This window comes from Tursiops truncatus, chromosome 5 (assembly GCF_011762595.2).
Source record: "Tursiops truncatus isolate mTurTru1 chromosome 5, mTurTru1.mat.Y, whole genome shotgun sequence".
Taxonomy (NCBI): Eukaryota; Metazoa; Chordata; class Mammalia; order Artiodactyla; family Delphinidae; genus Tursiops; species Tursiops truncatus.
Window position 1 is genome coordinate 71,006,525 of NC_047038.1, and position 21,562 is coordinate 71,028,086.

Here is a 21,562-nt window from a genome sequence, read left to right on the forward strand (position 1 = left end):
ATGTTTCCTAGTCCTGTATGAGCTTTGGAAACTGTTCAGTTTACAGTGCTCCAGGCCTCCTTTGCCCAGTGTCATGGAGCTTCACTTGGTGCATGCACAGCTCAATATTCCAGCAAAGGTTCAAGCAGACCTCTAAGCTGAGTTATATAGGTCTTCTGGAGCACCTCCCTCCTCTAAGGTAATCTTCCCCTCAGATTCCAAGTTTAGTCTTCTCAAGTCAGCAAGATAACTTTGATCTACTCTGGATCCTCCTCCTCACTCTATAATCCAAGCCCCCCCCCCAAAAAAAATAAGCCAGGGTGCCAGTAGAGCTCACCACATTTATTTTCCCTCTCTCAGGGATTACAGTCCCGTACTGCCTGTTGTCCAATATTTGAAAACTGTTCTTATGTATCTTAACTGGGTAAGCCCTGTCCTGTTTTTGTCAACATGGTTGGAAGTGCCTATGGTGGTTTTAAAATAAATATCTTGATTTCCATTCCAGACTAGATTCTCTAGGGGTGGTGCCTGGGCTCCCCCCTCACCCCGCCAACCTTTTTTTAAAGTTTCTACGGATTCTGACACACAGTCAAACTTTCCTCTACTCATATCCTTGGCAAACTAATGGAGGTTGAGAGAGAATATGGTGACTCTGATTCATTTCTCCCCTGCACTCTCCTCCCTTCCTCTCCCCCCCGCCCAATTCACTCTGAACCTCACCCCAGAGTTCTTTGCTAGGTAAAGCATGTTAAGGTAATATTTTTTATTTATATTGTATATAGCCATTCATGGGCATTTGAAGAAACCTTCCAGAGATGATTTATCCAAATAGGATAAACAGGAAAGGATGAATGTCCCCCAGGACATCTGAACTTACAATGCTAAGGGACCACTACAAGAATAAAATTATTTGAAGTCTTATTTTGACTTAAAAATTAATGCAAATTGTACATTTAATTCTTTCATATATCATTATTTGTTTCAACATGTATTTTAAATAACCACTTAGTAGAATTGACATTCCAGCAAAATGTACCATCTTTATCCTGTGACTTCATATACCTCTTGATATGCCCCTAACTAGATTTATAACTTCCCTACTTGGTGAAGCACAACAATAGAAGCAGGTTTAGTTTCTAAATTATAAGTTACACTATGGATGATGCAGGACTTGGAGGTACACTCTCCAGATACTTGATACATGTTTACATGAATGTTTCTTTGAGGGGAAAGTGTGTTTCAAATTCCAGTCAGCTGTCTAGTAGTCAGCATTTTTTTCACCTCTAGAATATGGCTCAGGTTGGTTTCCACAGTAAAACAGAATGCTGCAGTGCCTTTTCTGATTTTGTAGATTCCTAGCTGATCTAGTTAAAACACTGTTGTCAAGGATAGTTGCAGTCCTCTGAGTAAGGACTTGGTTACTTAAGAGCTACCAGTGATCGATCTATCTATCTATCTGTCTATCTCCCTAGAAATATTCTTTATTCCTTGCATTTCTGTAGAGTGAATTTTCATGAATACAGATGTACTGGTGCCCAGTCATAAAGCAGTGGTTTCACTTGCACTTGGTTTCCACTGAAAACATTGATTTTTCTTTGCCATTCTACAGTACCTTCTCCAGGCAAATTCCGCTCCCCTGCAGCACCATCTCCTTTGGCTCTCCGGCAACCAGTAAAAGCATTTAGTAACCATGGCTCTGGTTCTCCTGGTAGCCAAGAAACAACACAACTCATGCAAACCACCTCCTCACCTGGGCCTCCCATGGTTCAGAACACAGTCCCAGCAAATCCTCCCAGCAATATCAACAGCACTACTCTAACCAGACCTGCAGGGACAACTGTGATGAGAAGTGGCTTGCCCAGACCCAGTGCCCCTTCTGCTGGGGGTATACCAGTGCCTCGCAGCAAACTTGCACAGCCTGTTCGCAGGTAAGTGGCAAATGCCCTGCTTTGATCTTCTTGAGCATAGGGAAGTGGGTAGACTGGAATTATCCTCATCTCTGCATTTGATAGTGAAGATCAAGAGTCCTAGTGGGTTCCCACTAGCATCTTAGTACAATTTGAATAAAACATTTCTTTCCTTACTTAAGAAATTCTCACTTGGGACATTGGGGTATTATATCACTTTGGTACAGGTTAAATTTGCCCAGATGCCTAACATGACTAAGTATCTTGGTGAACTCCTAGAAAAAATTGTTAGAACCACTTCATTTGGATGTGGTATTTGTTCATTTTGAATATATTGATATTCAATAAAGATACTAAAAGCATAATAGAACCTAGAATGAGATTTAAGATAAAACTTCTAGCCATCAGGTCTGAGTATGTAATCCAGGAGGGTGGTTTTCAAACCTCGCTACAATTCAGAATCTTCTGTGGAATTTATGTAAATATAGAGGCCTAAGTTTTACCCACAGAGAGTAGATCTGGTATGAAGCCCCAAATCTGTAGGTATGCTGTTTTTAAATTTGTTTGTTTAATCTTCAGGTGATTCTGAGCCTAGCCAGGTTTGGAACCATGTATCTGTAGTCTTCATCCACCTTTCAGAAATGTGCTTACCACTATCAGTAAACTTAGGTGTCAAATATAATTAAACTTGAAATATTTATTTGCATGAAAAAAGTGCTTTTGTGCTGTAAGCATTGAAACTGAATTACCCGTACCTCTTTTATTCTAAGATAACATATTACATTTCTGAATTCAATAGAGTATAACAGCTTTTTGCTACGTACTATGCTAAATAACATATCTGTACCTTATTTAGTTTTTACAATAGCTTTAAACATGTAGGTACTGTTATTATGCCTATTTTTCAGAGGAGAATATTAAAATTTAATGAGGTTAAGTAATTTACCTAAGACTTCAGCTAGTAAGACCTTCAGTTCTAAGTATGTCTGACTTCAGAGTCCTTTTAAGCACTGTCCCATTCTGCCTCTCTCGTGATGGTGACACTACACCTCTAATATCACATTCATTAATTTGCCCCTCAAATAAATAAGTAAATAATAAGCTTGGTGATCCATTCAGTTGGAAAAGACAAGACAATCTTTTCTCTTACTCAAGTGGCTATGTTAACAAAAAAGAGGTTAGTGCAGTCACCTGATGCCCAGTGAAACTTGAAAGTTGTAGACATGTTGAGTGTGGGATGGTTGCGCTAATAGCTGTTTAGAGCTTTGATCTCAGCAGTGCCCTAGAACATTGGATCGTGATGCCACCTGCAAAGTAATTAATATATATGGAAGATAAAATGGTAATGTTCCATTAAAACTTGCAAATCACTTTATAAATTGCTTTATTTCAGATCCTTGCCAGCTCCTAAAACCTACAGTAGCATGAAAGATGACAGTTGGAAAGATGGCTGTTATTGACCAGCAAAGACAAGAATGCAGAGTCCACAGCTTCATGGATACCCCTTCACCAGGCTAAGAGACAACTTTTATATGCAGACTGTTCAGATAAGACTCTTGGGATTTATAAAATCCCAGCCCTCTCTGTCTTAATTAGCACAAACTGACAGAGATGATCAAGCAGCACTTTAATGACATTTAACATCAGATGTGTTTGGTAATCATACAATCACTCTCCACGGAATCACTTTTAGTTTTGTTTAATAGAAACTAGGTTGATTTTTTAATATTTGACAGAGGCCAATATCTGGGCAAAAAACTAATGGATGCCAAAGAGAAATGCCCATTTGTAAATGAGAGAGTACCTTTGTGCACAAGAAACTGGTGAATTCAAGCTATCCAAAACTTCACATTCAACCTAATTTACTGTATAAATAGTATCAATAAATATTTGTGTTAATGAGAAGTAATATTCTGACTACTTATCTAAAATGTTTCACTAGTGTTTCACTAGTTCTCCAGGAAACTAGATTGAGATGGCAGGGGGGCAGGGTGGGAAGAAACCTGGGCTAGAGATTTAAAACATGATACCTAAATTTGGAAGAATCCTATAAGTTATTTTTGCAGATTCATTAGAAAAATTATTTTGTTTAATCTTAAGTTTTGGGTGTAGCTCACATATCACCACTACAAGTTAGTGTTACAGCATGCATCCATCATGTTGCATTGACACATCGGACTTCTGTGTGTTTGTTTTGATTGCCAAAAGGGCTTAATATCAGTTGTACAATCTTTCTAAACTTTATAGCTCCTGGCTCAGGAAAGATAGCCTTTGCTATTGAAGCCAACTTCTTCACATGCTGTCATCTGTTACAGAACTAAGAGTTCTTGTTTTTATTAACAGGTTTCCACGATGGGAAAGAGCAAGTAGTATGCGTGTTTATTCTTGATATAACTAACACCACCTCAGTGCTTACAACCTGGAACAAAACCATACAATAAAACCGGGGAGGGAAATCTATGCACTTACCTTACAAAATCTCTGGTAACGACAGTTGTATTGTTACTATTAATTGACACAGTAGCCTATTATGTGGTGGGAAATTATAGCCTACTGAATCCTACTTAAGTCGATCCACTTTAAACTAACTGTTTCAAAACATCCTTTGAAAATACTGCCCCTTTTAGATTCTGCCTGACATCAATTTTTTGCCTTTTTGGTAACAAATGAAACCTACTGCATATGACTCTAAGCTGTTAAACACTTGCTCTATGATGGCCCTTATGTATATCTTGGAAATCACTTATTTTGGTTTTTATTCGACTATTACCAGACTAAAACTTCCTTCTTCAGCAGGCTTCTCATTTTTCATGGTGAAGTCTGTTTTTAAGTGTTTAATTTGAACAGCTTTAAAATATTGGCAGCTGGGTCACTAAAGAATTTTAGATATTTGAACATAAGTTCATTTCCTATTAGTCAAACACATTCTGTAAGTTGGCAAAAGAAATTGAGAGAGAAATGGGAAGCTTATATTCAGGATAGCACTGAGGTTGATAGGTTGAGAGAATGATAAAACTTTTAAAACCAAGACCCCTGTTCTGCCATGATGGACCCCATGGTAGTCTTTATTAGCTTGACCAGTAGGGAGTCATTCAGTTAGCACAAACAGCTGGAGATTCAAAATGCCAGTGCTAATGTATTTTGGTGTTTCATGCAAGGAAGAAATTTTATCCATGGATTTGAGGGTGATGGGGATGGGTCAGGAAAGGATGGCGCCAGAATTCCACATGATGATGAACTTAAAAATGTTGCTTTTCAGAGGAAGATAAAGCATCTGTTTCGGGTAGAGGGGTATCGCATGTAAAAATCTAAGTAAGTAAAAGAAAGAACTAGCCACTGTCTCTTTTTGAAACCACATATACACAAAAGAAAATAGGTCTCAGTTTTCAGTGCAACATTGGAAAAAAAAATGCTGCAATCTACTAATTAAAAGGAATTTTAACCCTATTACAAAACACCCATTACATTTTTAAGTTAGATTATCAGTTTCAAAAGGAATATTCAGGTTATTTAACTTTGTTTTTAAATGGCTGCATCAGAAAAAAAAATGTCTATTTTTTTTTAATTAAAATATTTCATCACTTGTTAAAAACATATTTGGATCTGAGTTGGGTAAAGTATTATTTTACCTGCTGTTGTACTACCACAGACTATTGGCTTTTAGTTTCCTAAAGAGAAAAATTGCCTATTTACTAGAAAGCCTTTGTGTATTGCCAATTTTTCTGTTTGGGAAAAATCTAAGGATTCACTGTGGTTAGTCTTACAGATGAAGTGTGGATTTGATAAACTAGTGCCTATGATTTTAACTTATGTTTGATATATAGTAGTAAGGGTTTTATGAATGTTGATTATTTTTTGTGCCAACAGCCCAGAATTGTCACTTATATGTAAGCAGAAAGCTGTGAGCTCTGCTTCCAAAGTTATTTAATTTTCTCAGTGTTTGAATGTTATTTTTTGTAAGTGTGTTAATAAAAGTGTAAAGAATTGGAAAAAATATAAATATTCTTAACTCAAGCATTTGCTGGATCATTTTTCTACAAAACTTGTTTGTATAATATAAAACGCTCTCTGAAGGGTTGGCTTTTTTTGGTTTTCATACCCTGGAAATCACATTTTGTAATACTGGGGACCATTCATAATTGTCAGATACTTTTTAAAATTATTATCTCAGTACGTCACTTTTATAAAAAAGTTTTTCTGAAAGGAAATTAGATACATGTGTCCCCAGATGTTTGTATAACTCTAGAATGATCTAGACTATGTATATTTAACTTTTTATTGAATGTACAGGTGTCCATTTTTGACATTATGCATGGTCCTTTTAGATCACATGAAGTTTGATTTGCAAAAACATTTCTATAGCCGAACTTGTACGTGTGGTTACCTCCTTAATAAACAACCTGACCATAATGTTTATTATTAAATTTATATTTGTTTTTTTAAGTGTTTTATTAATTTCTGGATATGGTAAGATCTGCCCCCCCTTCCCACCAGTTGCCTACAATTGGTAATAATAAGTAGCTCAGTTGATTTTTTAAAAACACAAACCCAAATCATATTGCCCTCCAGACTTGATCTCTGTGAGGTTGGAATATATCATGTATTCTCTCTGCCCTAGTTATTTCATATGTGGATTATTTGGGGGTAAAATTTGTAGTTTACTCAAAATTGCTATTTTCCTGGAACTTTTTAACTTGCTGTGAATTGATATCTAGTTAGAAAAAGGTAGCATACGTAAAACAAGCAAAAAACTATTATATAAGAGTATCCAAGAGGGAAAGTTAATTACTTTTTCAAACCAAATATGAATATTTGTTTAGTTGATCATGTGCATCTTTCTCTTATGGATAAACAGAAAATATCAAGAATCGTACACTGTTTTATTAGTTCCCCGCATCCCTTTTGGAAGTTTTTACTGTCCTCCATGTTAAAATTAGTCTCACTAATGAGTCATAAGAAATGACACCTTCCTGCTTGAATTTTCTCCCAAGCCAACCTGAAAACTTTTAAGAACCATTTAAAATAAATGCCATTATACTTGTAAATTAATGAATGAAAAGTTTACTTAAACTTGTTATATACCCTGTGTAACAGGAAAATGTTTATGGTGGTTCTTGTGAATTATTTGCTGTATCAAAGTTTAGCTTTGAATTACAAAATAGAATAAGAATAAATGATAGTGAAACTAACTTGGAGGGAGGTAGTGAACAGCATGTTCACATGAGCATGAAGCCGAAGTTAGCAACCACTAACATATTTGAATGATCTAAATAAAAGTCTGAGTAGACTAAATGGCCCTCTGGTTACTAGTATGAAAATGGAACGGATTTCACTCATGGACCTTAGCTAATACAACTCAGTTAAAACTATTAACTGCATGCTAATTTCACAGCAATTCTTTACACTGGATAACTTTAATGTTTTCTCTTTAAAAAGAAGGGGAAAAGAGCTTATTTCTTCTGATTTTAAAAATAATAGACCCATTACTTTTTTACTTAACTGAAAATACTAAGAAATATAAAAGGGGAAATGATCACACATTTCACCTTGGGATCCTGCAATCCCACCTTCCAGAAGTAAATATTTAAGTGCTAACCTTAACATGGTTATAAAATGCAGGTATCTCCCATATTTCAAAGGTTCATTGTATGCCACTTTGCTTTTATGAAAGACATATTAGTAGCTGTTTTCACTAATCAAAAGAAATCTGAAGAGTATTTTTGCTTTTATGGAAAAAGGGGAAAGCAAAAATAGCATTCAGTGTTTATTTTGCAGGGAGCAGTGTGCCCCCCACTGCGAAGTCCTTCATCAGGAACTACTCAGCATCTCAGCATCAAGCCACCATAGCTTGGAACTATGTGAGCATCTGTGCTTTATCTTGATTTATTTTGTGTATCTGTTAGTAAGATGTGTCCTCAGATAATTGCTTCTTCACTTTATGCCATTTCAGCTTAGGAAAGGTTTCATAGAAATGCTTCTACTTTCAGTAGCAGGAGAAAACTGTATTAAGTGGAAGAGTAAGAAGTCTTATGTTTAAGATGAGAAAATACTTTTCACTTACAATGCTGACATGAGTTTGCTTTTGAACAGAGGTGTATATTAACTGCCTACTGAAAGCATGACACATTTCTCAATTCCTGATTGTAGATATTCCTTGATTTAAAAAAATATATTGTTTGTATCTTTATAACATCAGTTGGTTTCTGTTATGAAAAATTATTTTAGGAAAGTAGAGAAACAGTAAATTACAAAGAAGAAAAAGCACTAATTCCATAGGTAATCACTCACTTAAATTTAAGGATATTGTCTTTTTTCCCCCTAATGAAATTGGGATTATATTCATGATTGACATTGTAACTTTTTCTTAATTCTGAGGTCACTGAGGACTGCCATCATTTAGATTGGTTCTGCTCGGGGAGAAATAAGTTCCAGAAAGAGTATACAAATATTCCAAAACTTCACCAAATTTATATTCTCATATTCTTTATATAGTATCTTTTATTGACACTTGAGCTTCCACCCTACCCCACCCCAGTCTACCAAGCCATGAATTGACAGTATTGGTTGAGTACAGCTCCCGTTTCAAAATAAAATACCTCTGAAGAAATAGGCACAAGCAAATAAAGAATCAAGATAGTCTAGATTAGAGTTCTCAGACTTTAGAATCACCTGACAGACTGCTAAAATGCAGATTTCTGCACCCTACCCCAAGCATTCCTGTTTAAAAATAGAACGCTGGTCCCAAGAACAAAACTTCTAGGAATAGGATTCCCCAGCACAGGTCAGGTGCCCATTACTGGGCTAATTGACTATGGCAGGTGATTGGGGTTAAGTAAAAACCACGTAGCAAAAACCAGGTAGCTCTTGTGAAAACCATATGGAGAGAATGAGGGAAGACCGTTTTCCCTGAAAGTGGTGCTATCCCCAGTAAGTAGGCCTAGTCTTGAGCAAACAAAACAGTAGGTACTTACACAAATGTCTCAGTGTATATCGTATAGAATGGTTATTTCATGTCAATGGTCATGTTTTCCTGGAGAAAACATTTGTAGTGAGAGGGAAGTTTCTGATAGTATTTTTTTTTTTTTTTTTTTTTTTGTGGTACGCAGGCCTCTCACTGCTGTGGCCTCTCCCGTTGTGGTGCACAGGCTCTGGACGCGCAGGCTCAGCGGCCACGGCTCATGGGCCTAGCCGCTCCGCGGCATGTGGGATCTTCCCGGACCGGGGCACGAACCCGCGTCCCCTGCATCGGCAGGCGGACTCTCAACCACTGTGCCACCAGGGAAGCCCCCGATAGTATTTTTGAGCCCTTGGCTCAAATTGTTCATGCAGCCTAGTATCATTCCTGCCTTGAATTCCACAAAGCACCTCAGTATCCTTATTATAAGTTCCCGTTAATACAAAGGTTGATTTAAGCTAAGATTCTGGCATCTGCCACCAGAAGGAAGTTAATTTTTTTAACTTTTTAAGTGTTTTTTAAATTGATATATAAAATATGTACAGAAAAATGTACAAAACAAATGTTCAGCTGAATGAATTAGTGAGTAACTATAATACATGTGTAACCACCATGTAGGCAAGAATTAGACTATTAAGAACACCCCAAAAATACTCCCCTAATGCCATCTGCCAATCACTACTTCCTTCCTCCCCTTCAAAGATAGCAGGTATCCTGACTTCCAACATTATAATTTAGTTTTGCCTATTTTTGAACTTTATCTAAATGTAACCAGATACTTTGTAATTTTTTTCTGCCTATCATTTTGATTAAAGGCTAAAAGTGGTGTTTCTGTCAGACTTGGCAGTAAACAACAAAGATAATGTGAGATTCACCTATGTTTCGGATGTCACTGTAGTGTGTTCATTCTCCTTGCCATATTATATGCCATTTTATAAATATATTACAATTTATCCATTCTAATGTTGAAGGACAATTAGGTTGTTTCCAGTTTAGGTCTCTTGAAAATAATGCAGATTTTGACTTCAGGGATAACCAAGATGGAGTAAGCCCTCAAAAGCCCTTCTCTCCCACTTACAACTAAAAATTTTGGACAAAATGCAAAAGACACCTACCTGAGGACACTGAAAAGTAAACAAAAGCAGGTGGATTGGGAGGAGAGTCAAACCTGGAGAAGAGACCCATACAGGGATGAGTTTTCCATTTTTTTCCTCTTTTATCTTAGCCCTGAGCTCAGAGAGGGCACCCAACAGAGCTGTCATAAGGACTCCTCTGGTAGTTTGAACCAGAGGAAATTCTGAGGGAAAACCTATGAAAGGAAAATCCCAAAAAATGAGAAAAAAAAATAGCTCTTGGAAGCTAGGGCATGTTGGGGGCTTTTATTTTTGCTTTTCTTTCATGATTTATCACTGGTGAGCACCCCAGTTAAGCCCTGGTAGCAAACAGTGCCAACAGTTAAAATTGATGGGAAGCCTGTTTTTCTGACAGAGGAAATGGGAAAAGAACCTCTGCAGTTTGAAGAATGTGAAGATAATCCCCATTTTTCTCTACTTTCTTTGTCCTGAAGGTAAACTGAGTTGTGGCAACTGCACAGTAATAGTGATGGAGCTAAAATTCTGAGAGAACCCTTATATCTGGTCACAGGACAGGGCAGAGGTGCCCTTTGGGGCAAGGGGGGAACTGATGAGAGAGCTGGAGAAAGCGGTCCTTTATGTTTTGATTAGTGCAAGCACCAGGTTTACGCCTGAGCTACACATACTCAGACCCAAAGCAGCACAGCAAAGCCTTTGAGAACTGAACTAATTTAAACCACTGAACATGACACAGCCTAACTGTGTCTGTCATGCACTGAGCAGTGCATGTGTGAGGTAGATCCAACATAGAATAACAAAGCCTTTGTAAACTAAACTGACATTGGAACCACAGCCCACAGAAAATGGAACAGAAGTTGCATTCTGAACCTATCTAGGTTGACTGTTTAAACAAACAAAAATCAACATTGTCCAGAACATTTTAATGGGACCTAGAGTCTAAAGTATAATATTCAAAATGTCTAGCATATAATCTGAAATTACTCAGCCTGTAAAGAACCAAGGAAATGAGATCATTCCTCAAGAAGTACGACAACAAATGTTGACACCAATATGGTCCAGATGTTAGAATTATCAAACTTTAAGGCAGCCATTATAACTATAACATGAGACAAATGAAAACACTCTTGAGATGAATGGAACTATAGAAGTTCTCAACAAAGTAGAAATTTTTTTTTCAAAAAAAAATTTTAGAACTGAAAAGGTATCTGAAATTTTAAAAATTTGCTAGATGGATCCAATAGCTAACTGAAGATGACAGAAGAGTCAGTGATATTGAAGGGAGATCAATAGAATTTATTAAACCTAGATAACAGAGTAACAAAAGATTGAAAAAATGAGCAGAGCCTCAGGAACCAGAGGACCAATATCAAAAGGCGTAACATTGGTTTCACTGGAGTCTAGTAGTAAACTAGCTCTCAAAAAAAGTCATTTGTAGGGGCTTCCCTGGTGGCGCAGTGGTTGGGAGTCCGCCTGCCGATGCAGGGGACACGGGTTTGTACCCTGGTCCGGGAGGATCCCGCATGCTGCGGAGCAGCTGGGCCCGTGAGCCAGGGCCCGTGAGCCATGGCCGCTGAGCCTGCGCGTCCGGAGCCTGTGATCCACAACGGGAGAGGCCACAACAGTGAGAGGCCCGCGTACCGCAAAAAAAAAAAAAAAAAAGTCATTTGTAATGCTTTCCAATGTCCAGGTAAATATTCCCACCATGGCCATTTTCAAGCTATCAACATGATGTCATTGAACATAGTATTGGGAAGAGTTATGCAAAATCAGCTTGTGAGTTGGTACAAGCTGGCTCTAGCACAGCAATGTTGGGATCCCAGAAAAGGAGGAGAAAGAGCTAGGTATGGGACAATTATTTGAAGAAGTAATGGATAAAACTTGCCAAATTTGATGAAAGACATAAATTTACAGATTCAGAAATCTCAGTGAACTGAACCTACCTGGGTTGATAACAGGATAAACTGAAAGAAAACCACACCAAGACACATCATAGTTAAACTGCTTAACTCAAAAAGGAAAAACTCAAAAGAAATACACACAGACACACATCATAATTAAAGTGCAGACAACCAGAGATAAAGAAAAAAAAATCTTGAAAGCAGCTAGATTAAAACACTTTATGGGGACTTCCCTGGTGGGGCAGTGGTTAAGAATCTGCCTGCCAATGCAAGGGACACAGGTTCGATCCCTGGTCCGGGAAGATCCCACATGCTGCAGAGCAACTAAGCCCATGCACCGCAACTACTGAGCCTGTGCTCTAAAGCCCGTGTGCCACAACTGCTGAGCCCATGCACCGCAACTACCGAAGCCTGTGTGCTCTAGGGCCTGCATGCTGCAACTGGTGAGCCTGCGTGCTGCAACTACTGAAGCCCCTGTGCCTAGAGTCCGTGCTCCACAACAAGAGAAGCCACCACAATGAGGAACCCGCACACCACAATGAAGAGTAGCCCCCGCTCGCCTCAACTAGAGAAAGCCCGCATACAGCAACAGAGACCCAACACAGCGCAAAGAAAAAACCACTTTATGTATCGTGGAACAACTTTTTTTTTTTTTTTTTTTTTTTTTTTTTTTGCCGTACACAGGCCTCTCACCACCGCGGCGGCCTCTCCCGTTGCGGAGCGCAGGCTCCGGACACGCAGGCTCAGCGACCATGGCTCACGGGCCCAGCCGCTCTGCGGCATGTGGGATCCTCCCGGACCGGGGCACGAACCCACGTCCCCTGCATTGGCAGGTGGACTCCCGACCACTGCACCACCAGGGAAGCCCGTGGAACAACAACTTAAATGATCACAGATTTCTCATCAGAAACTCTGAAGGCCAGAAAATACTGAAAAAGATCTTTAAAGTGCTGAAAAAAAGAATAATCCACTCAATTTTCTATCCATTGAAAATTTTCTTCAGTAATCAAAGCAAAGTAAAGACATTTTCAGGTGAGGGAAAACTAAGAATTTATTGTCTGCAGACTTAAAGAAAATGATGGCATATGAGGGAAACTTAGAACTGCAAGAATGAAGGAAAACCAGCATAAATGTTAATTATGTGGTTAAAAATAAAAGAAAAATTTTCTGAGTTCTTTAAAATATGTATGACTGTTGAAAGCAAAAACTATAACTTTGTCAAAAGAAGTTTTCAGTGCATTTAGCAATAATGCATATGACAACTATAAGAATAGTAAAGAGACCTGTATAGTTGTAAGGCTTCTATATTTTACCTGAAGTGACAAAATACTAACTCTAAATAGACTGTGAAAGGTCAGGTGTATATATCATAATCTCTAGAATATGTATATTGCAATTGCAATTAAGAGAGAGAAAATAGATGTTATAATTTAAGTTCACATAATCTAAAAGAAGGCAGGAAAGGTGGAATAGAAGAACAAAAACAGGACAAACAGAAAACATTAAAATGGAAGACTTAAATCCATCCATACCAATAATTAACGTTAACTGTAAATGATTTAAGCACACCAAATTAGATTGTCAGATTGCATAAAAAGACTCAGCTATATGCTTCATAACTATATGTTTTATATAAATATGAACGTGTAGGTTAAAAATACAAAGATGAAGCATGACGTACCATGCAAACATCAATCAAAAGAAAGCTAGAGTGACTGCATTTGTCGAAGTAGACTTCTGAACAGGGAAGATTAGCCAGGAATAAAAAAGGGAAATTACATAATGATAAAAGGTCAATTCACCAAGAAGCTGTAACAGTCCTAAAAATGTACGCACCTAAAAATCTTCAAATTTATGAGGCAAAAACTGATGGAGCTGAAAGAGGAAATAGACAATATTAGGATTTGGAAGACTTGAACAACACTATCAAGCAACTTGGTTGAATTGACATTTAAAGAATACTCAATCCAATAACAGCATAATACATATTTTTTTAAGTACAAATGGAATAGTAACCAAAATATATGCTGGATTATAGAAAACAAAAAGAACAACTTTTTAACACATTTTATTCTCTGAATAAAACAGAAATAGGGGCTTCCCTGGTGGCGCAGTGGTTAAGAATCCGCCTGCCAATGCAGGGGACATGGATTCAAGCCCTGGTCCGGGAAGATCCCACATGCCACGGAGCAACTAAGCCCGTGAACACCACAACTACTGAGCCTGCACGCCAGAGCCTGCGAGCCACAACTCCTGAAGCCTGGCGCCTAGAGCCTGTGCTCTGCAACAAGAGAAGCCACTGCAATGAGAAGCCCACACACCACAACGAAGAGTAACCCCCTGCTCACAACAACTAGAGAAAGCCCGTGTACAGAATCAAAGACCCAACGCAGCCAAAAATAAATAAGTGATAATAAAATAAAATTTAAAAATAAAAAACAAATAGATTACAGTAAGATTGATAACTGGAAAATACAACTTTCTGGAAATTTTATATAAAACATATATTTAAATAACCACACATCAAAGACAAAGTCACAAGAGAAATTAGGAAATATTTTGAGTTGAATGAAAATGAAGGTACAAAACATTGATATTTGGGGAAAGCAGCTAAAGTAACTTGAAGGAAATTTACAGTATTAAATGCTTATATTAAGTAAAAATGTGGTTGGCAGAATAATAGCTCGCCAACGATATTCACATCCTAATCCCTAGAACCTATGAGTGTGTTAGATTTCATGGCAAAGGAGCATTGAGTTGTAGATGGAATTCAGGTTAATCTGCTGACTTTGAGATGGGGAGACTGTCCAGGTGTGTTCAGTGCAAGCAGTGTTGTTCCTCAACAATTGAGGAAATCAGTGGAGTCAAAGTACTGCTGCTATGAACTTCCTTGTACATGTGCATGCATTTCTACTAGATATATGTATATAAGTAGAATTTCTGGATAAAATGATGTGCAGCTGTTTTCCACAGTGGTGTGCCAGCTCCCATTCCTACCTGCAGTGCTCCACATCTTTGCCAATGTTTGGTATTGACAGTCTGTAGTCATTCAGAGTGTGTTGTGATATCTTTGTGGGTTAAATTTTCATTTCTTTGATAATTTATGTGGTTGAGTACTTTTCCATATGATCATTGATCATTTAGATATCCTCTTGTGAAGTTGGTTCAAATAGCTTGCCTGATTTTCTGAGTTTTCTTTCTCTTACTGATTAGTAGGAGTTCTATATGTATCCTGGATAAATACATTTAGATAGTTTTTAGTAAAATTTTTCATGATTCTTTTTAATGAATATATAATCAGAAGTGATGTCCCTTTCATTTCCTGTATTGATATTTGGGGATTCTTGCATTCTCCCTGTCCTTCTCCCACCTCTCCTCCCTTATCAGTTTCACCAAGAGTTTCTCAATTTTTTAATTGCAGCAATTAATTTGATGTATCCCAGGACCCAGTCCTTGGTCAGCTTCTCTCTCTGTACTCACTCAATGGTTCATAGCTTAGAAATCATCTATTATATGTCTGGAATTCAGACCCATCTCCTGCACTCCAGATTTACACACCCATCTGCTGATTCAGTATCTTCACTTGGATATCCAACAGAAGTCTCAGGGTGTACATATGCAAAACAAACTTCTGATCTTGCAAACCTTCTGCATCCATCTTGGCTGATGGCAACAGGCTGAAAACTTTGGAGTCATTCTTGATAACTCCTCTGTCTCTCTGTCTGTCTCTCACTCTCACACACACACGATATAAGTTTCACAGGAGCAGAAATCGTTGATTTGTTTATCATTGTACCTCAAGTGCCTAGAACAGTGCCTAGCACATTGTAGGCACTTAAATATTGAATGAAAGCATTGTTGAGAATCTCTTGAGAGAGCAATTTGTAACACTTAACAAAATTTACAATGTAGATTAAAATGTAGATCCAGTGATTTCCAAGAATTTATATTACACCTGTATGTGTGCTTGTATAGATGTGAATATAGAACATTTATTATAGTGTTATTTGTGGCAAAGGCTGAACTTAAATGACAATCAGTAGGACACTGGATAAATTATGATACATTATTCACTGAAGTATCATGTAGCCATAAGGAAGATCAAGATACAATAATTCTATATAATGCTGTGGAATGATACCAAAGATACAGTGTTAAAAGTGAAAACAAAGTGCCAAACAGTGCCATTTGTGGAGTAAAAAGATTTGTGTGTGATATTTGCTTAACAGCGACTGTCTCTAGAGGAAAGCAAAAGAAACTGGTGACTGACCTGTGGAGAGGGGAACTGGGGACTAGATTAATAGTAGTAAAAATACTTATTTTACCAGCATACTTTTTTGTACTTTTGAATTCTTTACCATGTGCATATGTACACCTACTGGTTTTTCAAAAAGTAAGAGAAATGTAGCTCTCCTTCTAACTTCCCCACCCGTCCTAAAAAAACTAAAATTTTGACTTTAGTTTAACGAGTAGAATTTGGTTTGTGGGAGATGCTCTTCTTTGTCTTAGCCTTCTTATTTATGTCATCTTAAGTTTATATATTTGGGCCACAAAAGGCATTTTCATAAATTTTACTTTAATGTTATGCTTTGGGCTTTATCCAGAATTTTATGAAGAACAGCCACAAAAGCTGCTTCTCTCTGGCGTAAAATTACCAGGAGCATTGCTCATTATATGGCTTAACATCCCCTATATGAGGGCCCATGTGAGAACTTTAGTCTAGAATGCAGTACCTGGAAAATCATAGTCTCTCTTGAGGAACTGAGGGTGCCCCCCCCCTTGATTACAAGACGTTTGTGCTTTGTCATGTTTGCAGTTTTCTCCCTGTTGCCAGAAAGAGTAGATGTATAAATGATGCTTAATTGTAGTAACTGAATTTATTTCTTTATAGCCTACCTTGGTCCAAAAAAATATAAGGTGGTTTACATAAATACAAGAAGTTGTTTTGTTTTGTTTTGTTTTTTGTTTTTTTTGCGGTACGTGGGCCTCTCACTGCCATGGCCTCTCCTGTCGCGGAGCACAGGCTCCGGACGCGCAGGCCCAACGGCCACGGCTCACGGGCCCAGCCGCTCCACGGCACGCGGGATCCTCCCGGACAGGGGCACGAACCCACGTCCCCTGCACCGGCAGGCGGACCCCCAACCACCGCACCACCAGGGAAGCCCAAGAAGAAGTTTTTATTAGAAAGGAAAATATCATGAAGCTGAAGAAAATAGGAGAAACCTCATGTGGCATATTTGCTTCCTTTTCCTTTTCAGAGCACTGATTGTATTTTTATTTTATAATACAACTATTCTCTTAGAAGTAAGGTGAACATAAGTGAAGAATCCATATTTATATTTTTAACCTAAATGTTAAAATTTTCCACCTATTTTCATTCTTCAGCAAGCCAGGAAGTCTTCTGTAGATTTAACTTATTCTGCACAGCCTTAAGCTGTGGACTGAGAAATTATGAAATTATATTCATATAATTATATAATATAATTATATGACGTTATACTATTGGTTTATAGTAAATAAAGGAGACTCTGACTACTAAATAAGTGTAAGCAAAATCTGTTAAGTCCCTTACAAAAAGTTTTGCTATAGGAGTTTCTTGATTCCTTTAAAATAACATGAAAGTTTTAGTTAGAAAACTTGATTTTCTATGGTAGACATCCTTCTTTTAATATACACTTTTAGAAAGTTGCAGGGGAGAGGGAAAGTTATGTTTGAGAATTGGTAACTTGGCCGGCAGCTACTTAGAGTGTTTACACTTCATCTTTTAGATAAAAGGAAATACCTATAGGTTATTCCCATGTAGATGATACCAAACCAGGCAGACTTACAAATAACTAGAAAGAGTTCTTTTTAACACTGTCTCTTTTATTTATCTATTTTTTAAATTTAGATATAATTGGCATATAGCATTATATTTATTTCAGGTGTACAACATAATGATTTGTTATTTGTGTATATTGCAAAATGACCACCACAATAACTCTAGTTAATATCCATCACTATACCTAGTTACAAAATTTTTTTTTCTTGTGAAGAAAACTTTTAAGATCTACTCTCTTAGCAACTTTCAAATAGACAATACAGCATTATTAACTGTAGTCCCCATGTTGTACATTATATCCCTATGACTTATTTATTTTATAGCTGGGAGTTTCCACTTTTTAACCCCTTTCAGCCACTTCACCCACTTCCCACACCCCCTCCCACTTCCCCTCCCCACCTCTGGTAACCAGCAGTCTGTTCTCTATCCATGAACTCGGTTGTTTGTATTTTAGATTTGTTTTGTTTTGTTTTAAATTCTATATATAAGTGCGATCATACAATATTTGTTTTTCTCTGGCTGACTTATTTCACTTAGCGTAATGCCCTCAAGGTCCATCCATGCTATTTCAAGTGGCAAGATTGCCTCCCTTTTTTATGGCTGAATAATATTCCAGAGTGTGTGTGTATGCCATATTTTCTTTATCCATTTATCTGTTGATGGACACTTAGGTAGCTTTCATAGCTTGGCTATTGTAAATAATGCTGCAGTGAACATGGGGGTGCATATATCTTTTCAAGTTAGTGTTTTTGTTTCCTTCAGATAAATACCCAGAAGTGGAATTGCTGGATCATATGGTAATTCTATTTTTAATTTTTTGAGGAACCTCTATACTGTTTTCCATAGTGGCTGCACCAATTTATATTCCCATTAACAATGCAAAGTTTCCCTCCACATCCTTGCCAACACTTATTATTTCTAGTCTTTTTGATAATAGCCATTCTAACAGGTGGGAAGTGATAGGTCATTGTGGATCTGATTTGCATTTCCGTATTGATTAGTGATTTTGAGCATCTTTTCATGTGCCTATTGCCCATCTTTAGGAAAATGTCTATTCAGATCCTCTGTCTTTGGAAAAATGTCTTTCAGATCTGCTGCCCATTTTTTAATAGAATTGTTTGGTTTTTTTGCTATTGAGTTTTACGAGTTCTTTATATATTTTGGATATTAACCCCTTATCATATATGATTTGCAAATATTTTCTCCCATTTGGTAGGTTAACTTTTCATTTTGTTGATGGTTTCCTTTGCTGTGCAGAAGCTTTTTGGTTTGATGTAGTCTCACTTGTTTATTTTTGCTTCTGTTGCCTTTGCTTTTGGTGTCAAATCCAAAAAATTCATCACTAAGAGTGATGTCAAGGAACTTGTGGCCTATGTGTTCTTTCTTTTTTAAAAAATTTTATTTATTTGGCTGCATCGGGTCTTAGTTGTGGCATGTGGGATCTTTTGTTGCAGTGTGCGGGCTTCTCTCTAGTTGTGGCACAGCCTCCAGAGCATGCGGGCTCAGTAGTTGCGGCGCACGGGCTCTCTAGTTGTGGCACACGGGCTCCAGAGTGCGAGGGCTCAGTAGTTGTGATGCATGGGCTTACTTGCCCTGTGGCATGTGGGATCTTAGTTCCCCAACCGGGGATTGAACCTGTGTCCCCTGCACTGGAAGGCAAATTCTTAACCACTGGACCACCAGGGAAGTCCCCTATGTTTTCTTATTATAGGAGTGTTAATTGTTTCAGGTCATGTTCAAATCTTTGACCCATTTTGAGTTAATTTTTTATATGGTGTAAGATAGTGGTCCAGTTTCATTCTTTTGCATGTGACTGTCCAGTTTTTCCAACACCATTTATTGAAGAGACTGTCCTTTCCCCACTGTATATTTTTGGCTCCTTTGTTATAAATTAATTGACCATATATGTGTGGGTTTTTTTCAGGGCTTTCTATTCTGTTCCATTGATTTATGTGCCTGTTTTTGATGCCCATACTATACTCTTTTGATTACTATGGTTTTGTAATATAGTTTGAAACCAGGGAGTATGATGCCTCCAGTTTTTTTCTTCTTTCTCAAGATTGCTGTGGGTACTTGGGGTCTTTTATGGTTCCATACGAATTTTAGGATTGTTCTATTTATGTGAAAAATGCCATTGGAATTTTGATAGGAATTGCATTGAATCTGCAGATTGCTTTTGGTAGTATGGACATTTTAACAATATCAATTCTTCCAATCCATGAGCATGGAGTATCTTTCCATTTATTTGTGTCTTCTTCAACTTTTTTCATCAATGTTGATGATGTGATGTGATGCTGATTATGATGTGAATATTGCTTAATGATTTAAGCTCATCAGTAAAATCAATGACTATATTCTGTGTTTGGTAGATTTGTTTCTTCTCTGGCTACCAGTTGTCAATCCTACTGCCAGAAAGCCAGTGTTGAAGCCACCCTTACAAAGATGCTGTCTTTCTTCCTGTGGACCCAAATCACATCATCCTAATTATTAGAATTACATATAAGAATAGCCAGTAAGTTCTAAGTCCTTGACTATGTCTATTTCTGCATGGATGCCAAGTTTCTGTTTCTCTTTCTTTGGGACAGTTATTTCACAAGTCTCCCTTGACATGCTTTTTGATTTTTCACTATGTTCAAATGTTTGAATAGCCAGAAATCTGATACCCAGTCATTGGGGGTGGGGAAGGGGAAAAGCGCTGCTAACTGTAATGCTCATCAAGACTAGGGAAGTAGACAGCACAGGAGTTGAATGCCTTACCTTTTATATTCATTAATCCTGATTCTATTATATTATAATGAATATAAAAAATGTAAGCCCACAGAAAACTGCTCATTCAGTCCTTGATTACCAATTAGGAGGCGTGATACTGGGCGCCGCAGAGGATACCTGCCCGCCAACCCTGTTCGCTTTTACACGAACCCCCGACCAGGTCTGCAGCTCCCTCTCTCTTCAAGGACATTTTGTTGTTGAGGTTGTTTGACATTTTTGTTAGTAGTTGACTGTGCCTTCTCTTTCTGTGGGTGATATTTAAACTATGATGTTTATTATTTCCAAAAAAAACTTTTTTAGGACGATTTGTTCTGTATTAGTACTAAGTTGGAAAGTCAAGGTGCTGTTTTCTATTCTAAACACTAGGGGGAGATCTTGTTTTCTCTTGGAGTGGTGGTTTTTTGTTTTTTGTTTTTTGTTTTCTTTTCCACTCCCTCTCCACCAGCCCTACCCCCACCCCCCCAAAAAAAACTCTTGGAGCATTTTAAATACCAACTCGCAGTCAGCTAGCTCTGAATTCAGTTTATTTTCAGTACAAGTGTATGTGTGCGATTTTCATCTGTATAAAAATAAAATGAAGATACATGATGACTAAATGCAATGTGTTATCTTGGGTGAGATCCTGGAAGAGAAAAGGACATAACGCAAAAACTAAGGAAATCTGAATAAAGTATTGACTTTAGTTATTAATAATGTATCAATATTGGTTCATTAATTGTGACAAATATACCATACTAATGTAAGATGTTAACAATAGAAGAAAATGGGCATAAGGTATGTGGGAACTTAGTATTTTTATAACTGTTCTGTAAGTCTAAACTGTTCCAAAATAAGTTTATTTTTAAAATACATTTTAAAAAGTGAGACAAGAACCTAATTTCCCTTCTTTTTCTTTTTGGAACCATGGAAAATATTTTAAAAACAATATATTTGCAGAACAAGTTGAATATGGGAAAGAGGGACTTTGTTAAATGAGCCATAAATATATGAAGATGTAATTAAATGGGATTAGATACATTTAAAGAAACCTAACGAAAGTCTGCTAAGTTTTCCTGAGGAGCTAGCAGAGGGTTCCTCTCTGATATGTGTTGTTACATGGCAATCATCTAACAAGAATTCCTGTCAACCCTAGTCAGAGC

General features: G+C 37.5%; 2 protein-coding genes across 5 annotated transcripts in view; both read left to right on the forward strand.

Moving 5' to 3' along the window:
• SLAIN2 (SLAIN motif family member 2) overlaps positions 1-5,900 on the forward strand; it is an 80,835-nt gene extending 74,935 nt beyond the window's left edge. For all 4 annotated transcript variants that reach the window (XM_019928225.3, XM_019928222.3, XM_019928223.3 and 1 more), the window contains 2 exons: positions 1,589-1,907; positions 3,280-5,900. In XM_019928225.3, coding sequence (XP_019783784.1) covers positions 1,589-1,907; positions 3,280-3,346 — 386 coding nt within the window. In that variant the 3' untranslated portion in view covers positions 3,347-5,900. The remainder of the gene's footprint in view (positions 1-1,588; positions 1,908-3,279) is intronic.
• Positions 5,901-6,443: 543 nt separating this feature from the next.
• The window catches only part of SLC10A4 (solute carrier family 10 member 4), a 63,774-nt gene continuing 48,655 nt past the window's right edge, over positions 6,444-21,562 (forward strand). Inside the window, exon 1 of the mRNA XM_004327939.4 lies at positions 6,444-7,744. The gene's annotated coding sequence lies outside the window, so the exon portion shown is untranslated. The remainder of the gene's footprint in view (positions 7,745-21,562) is intronic.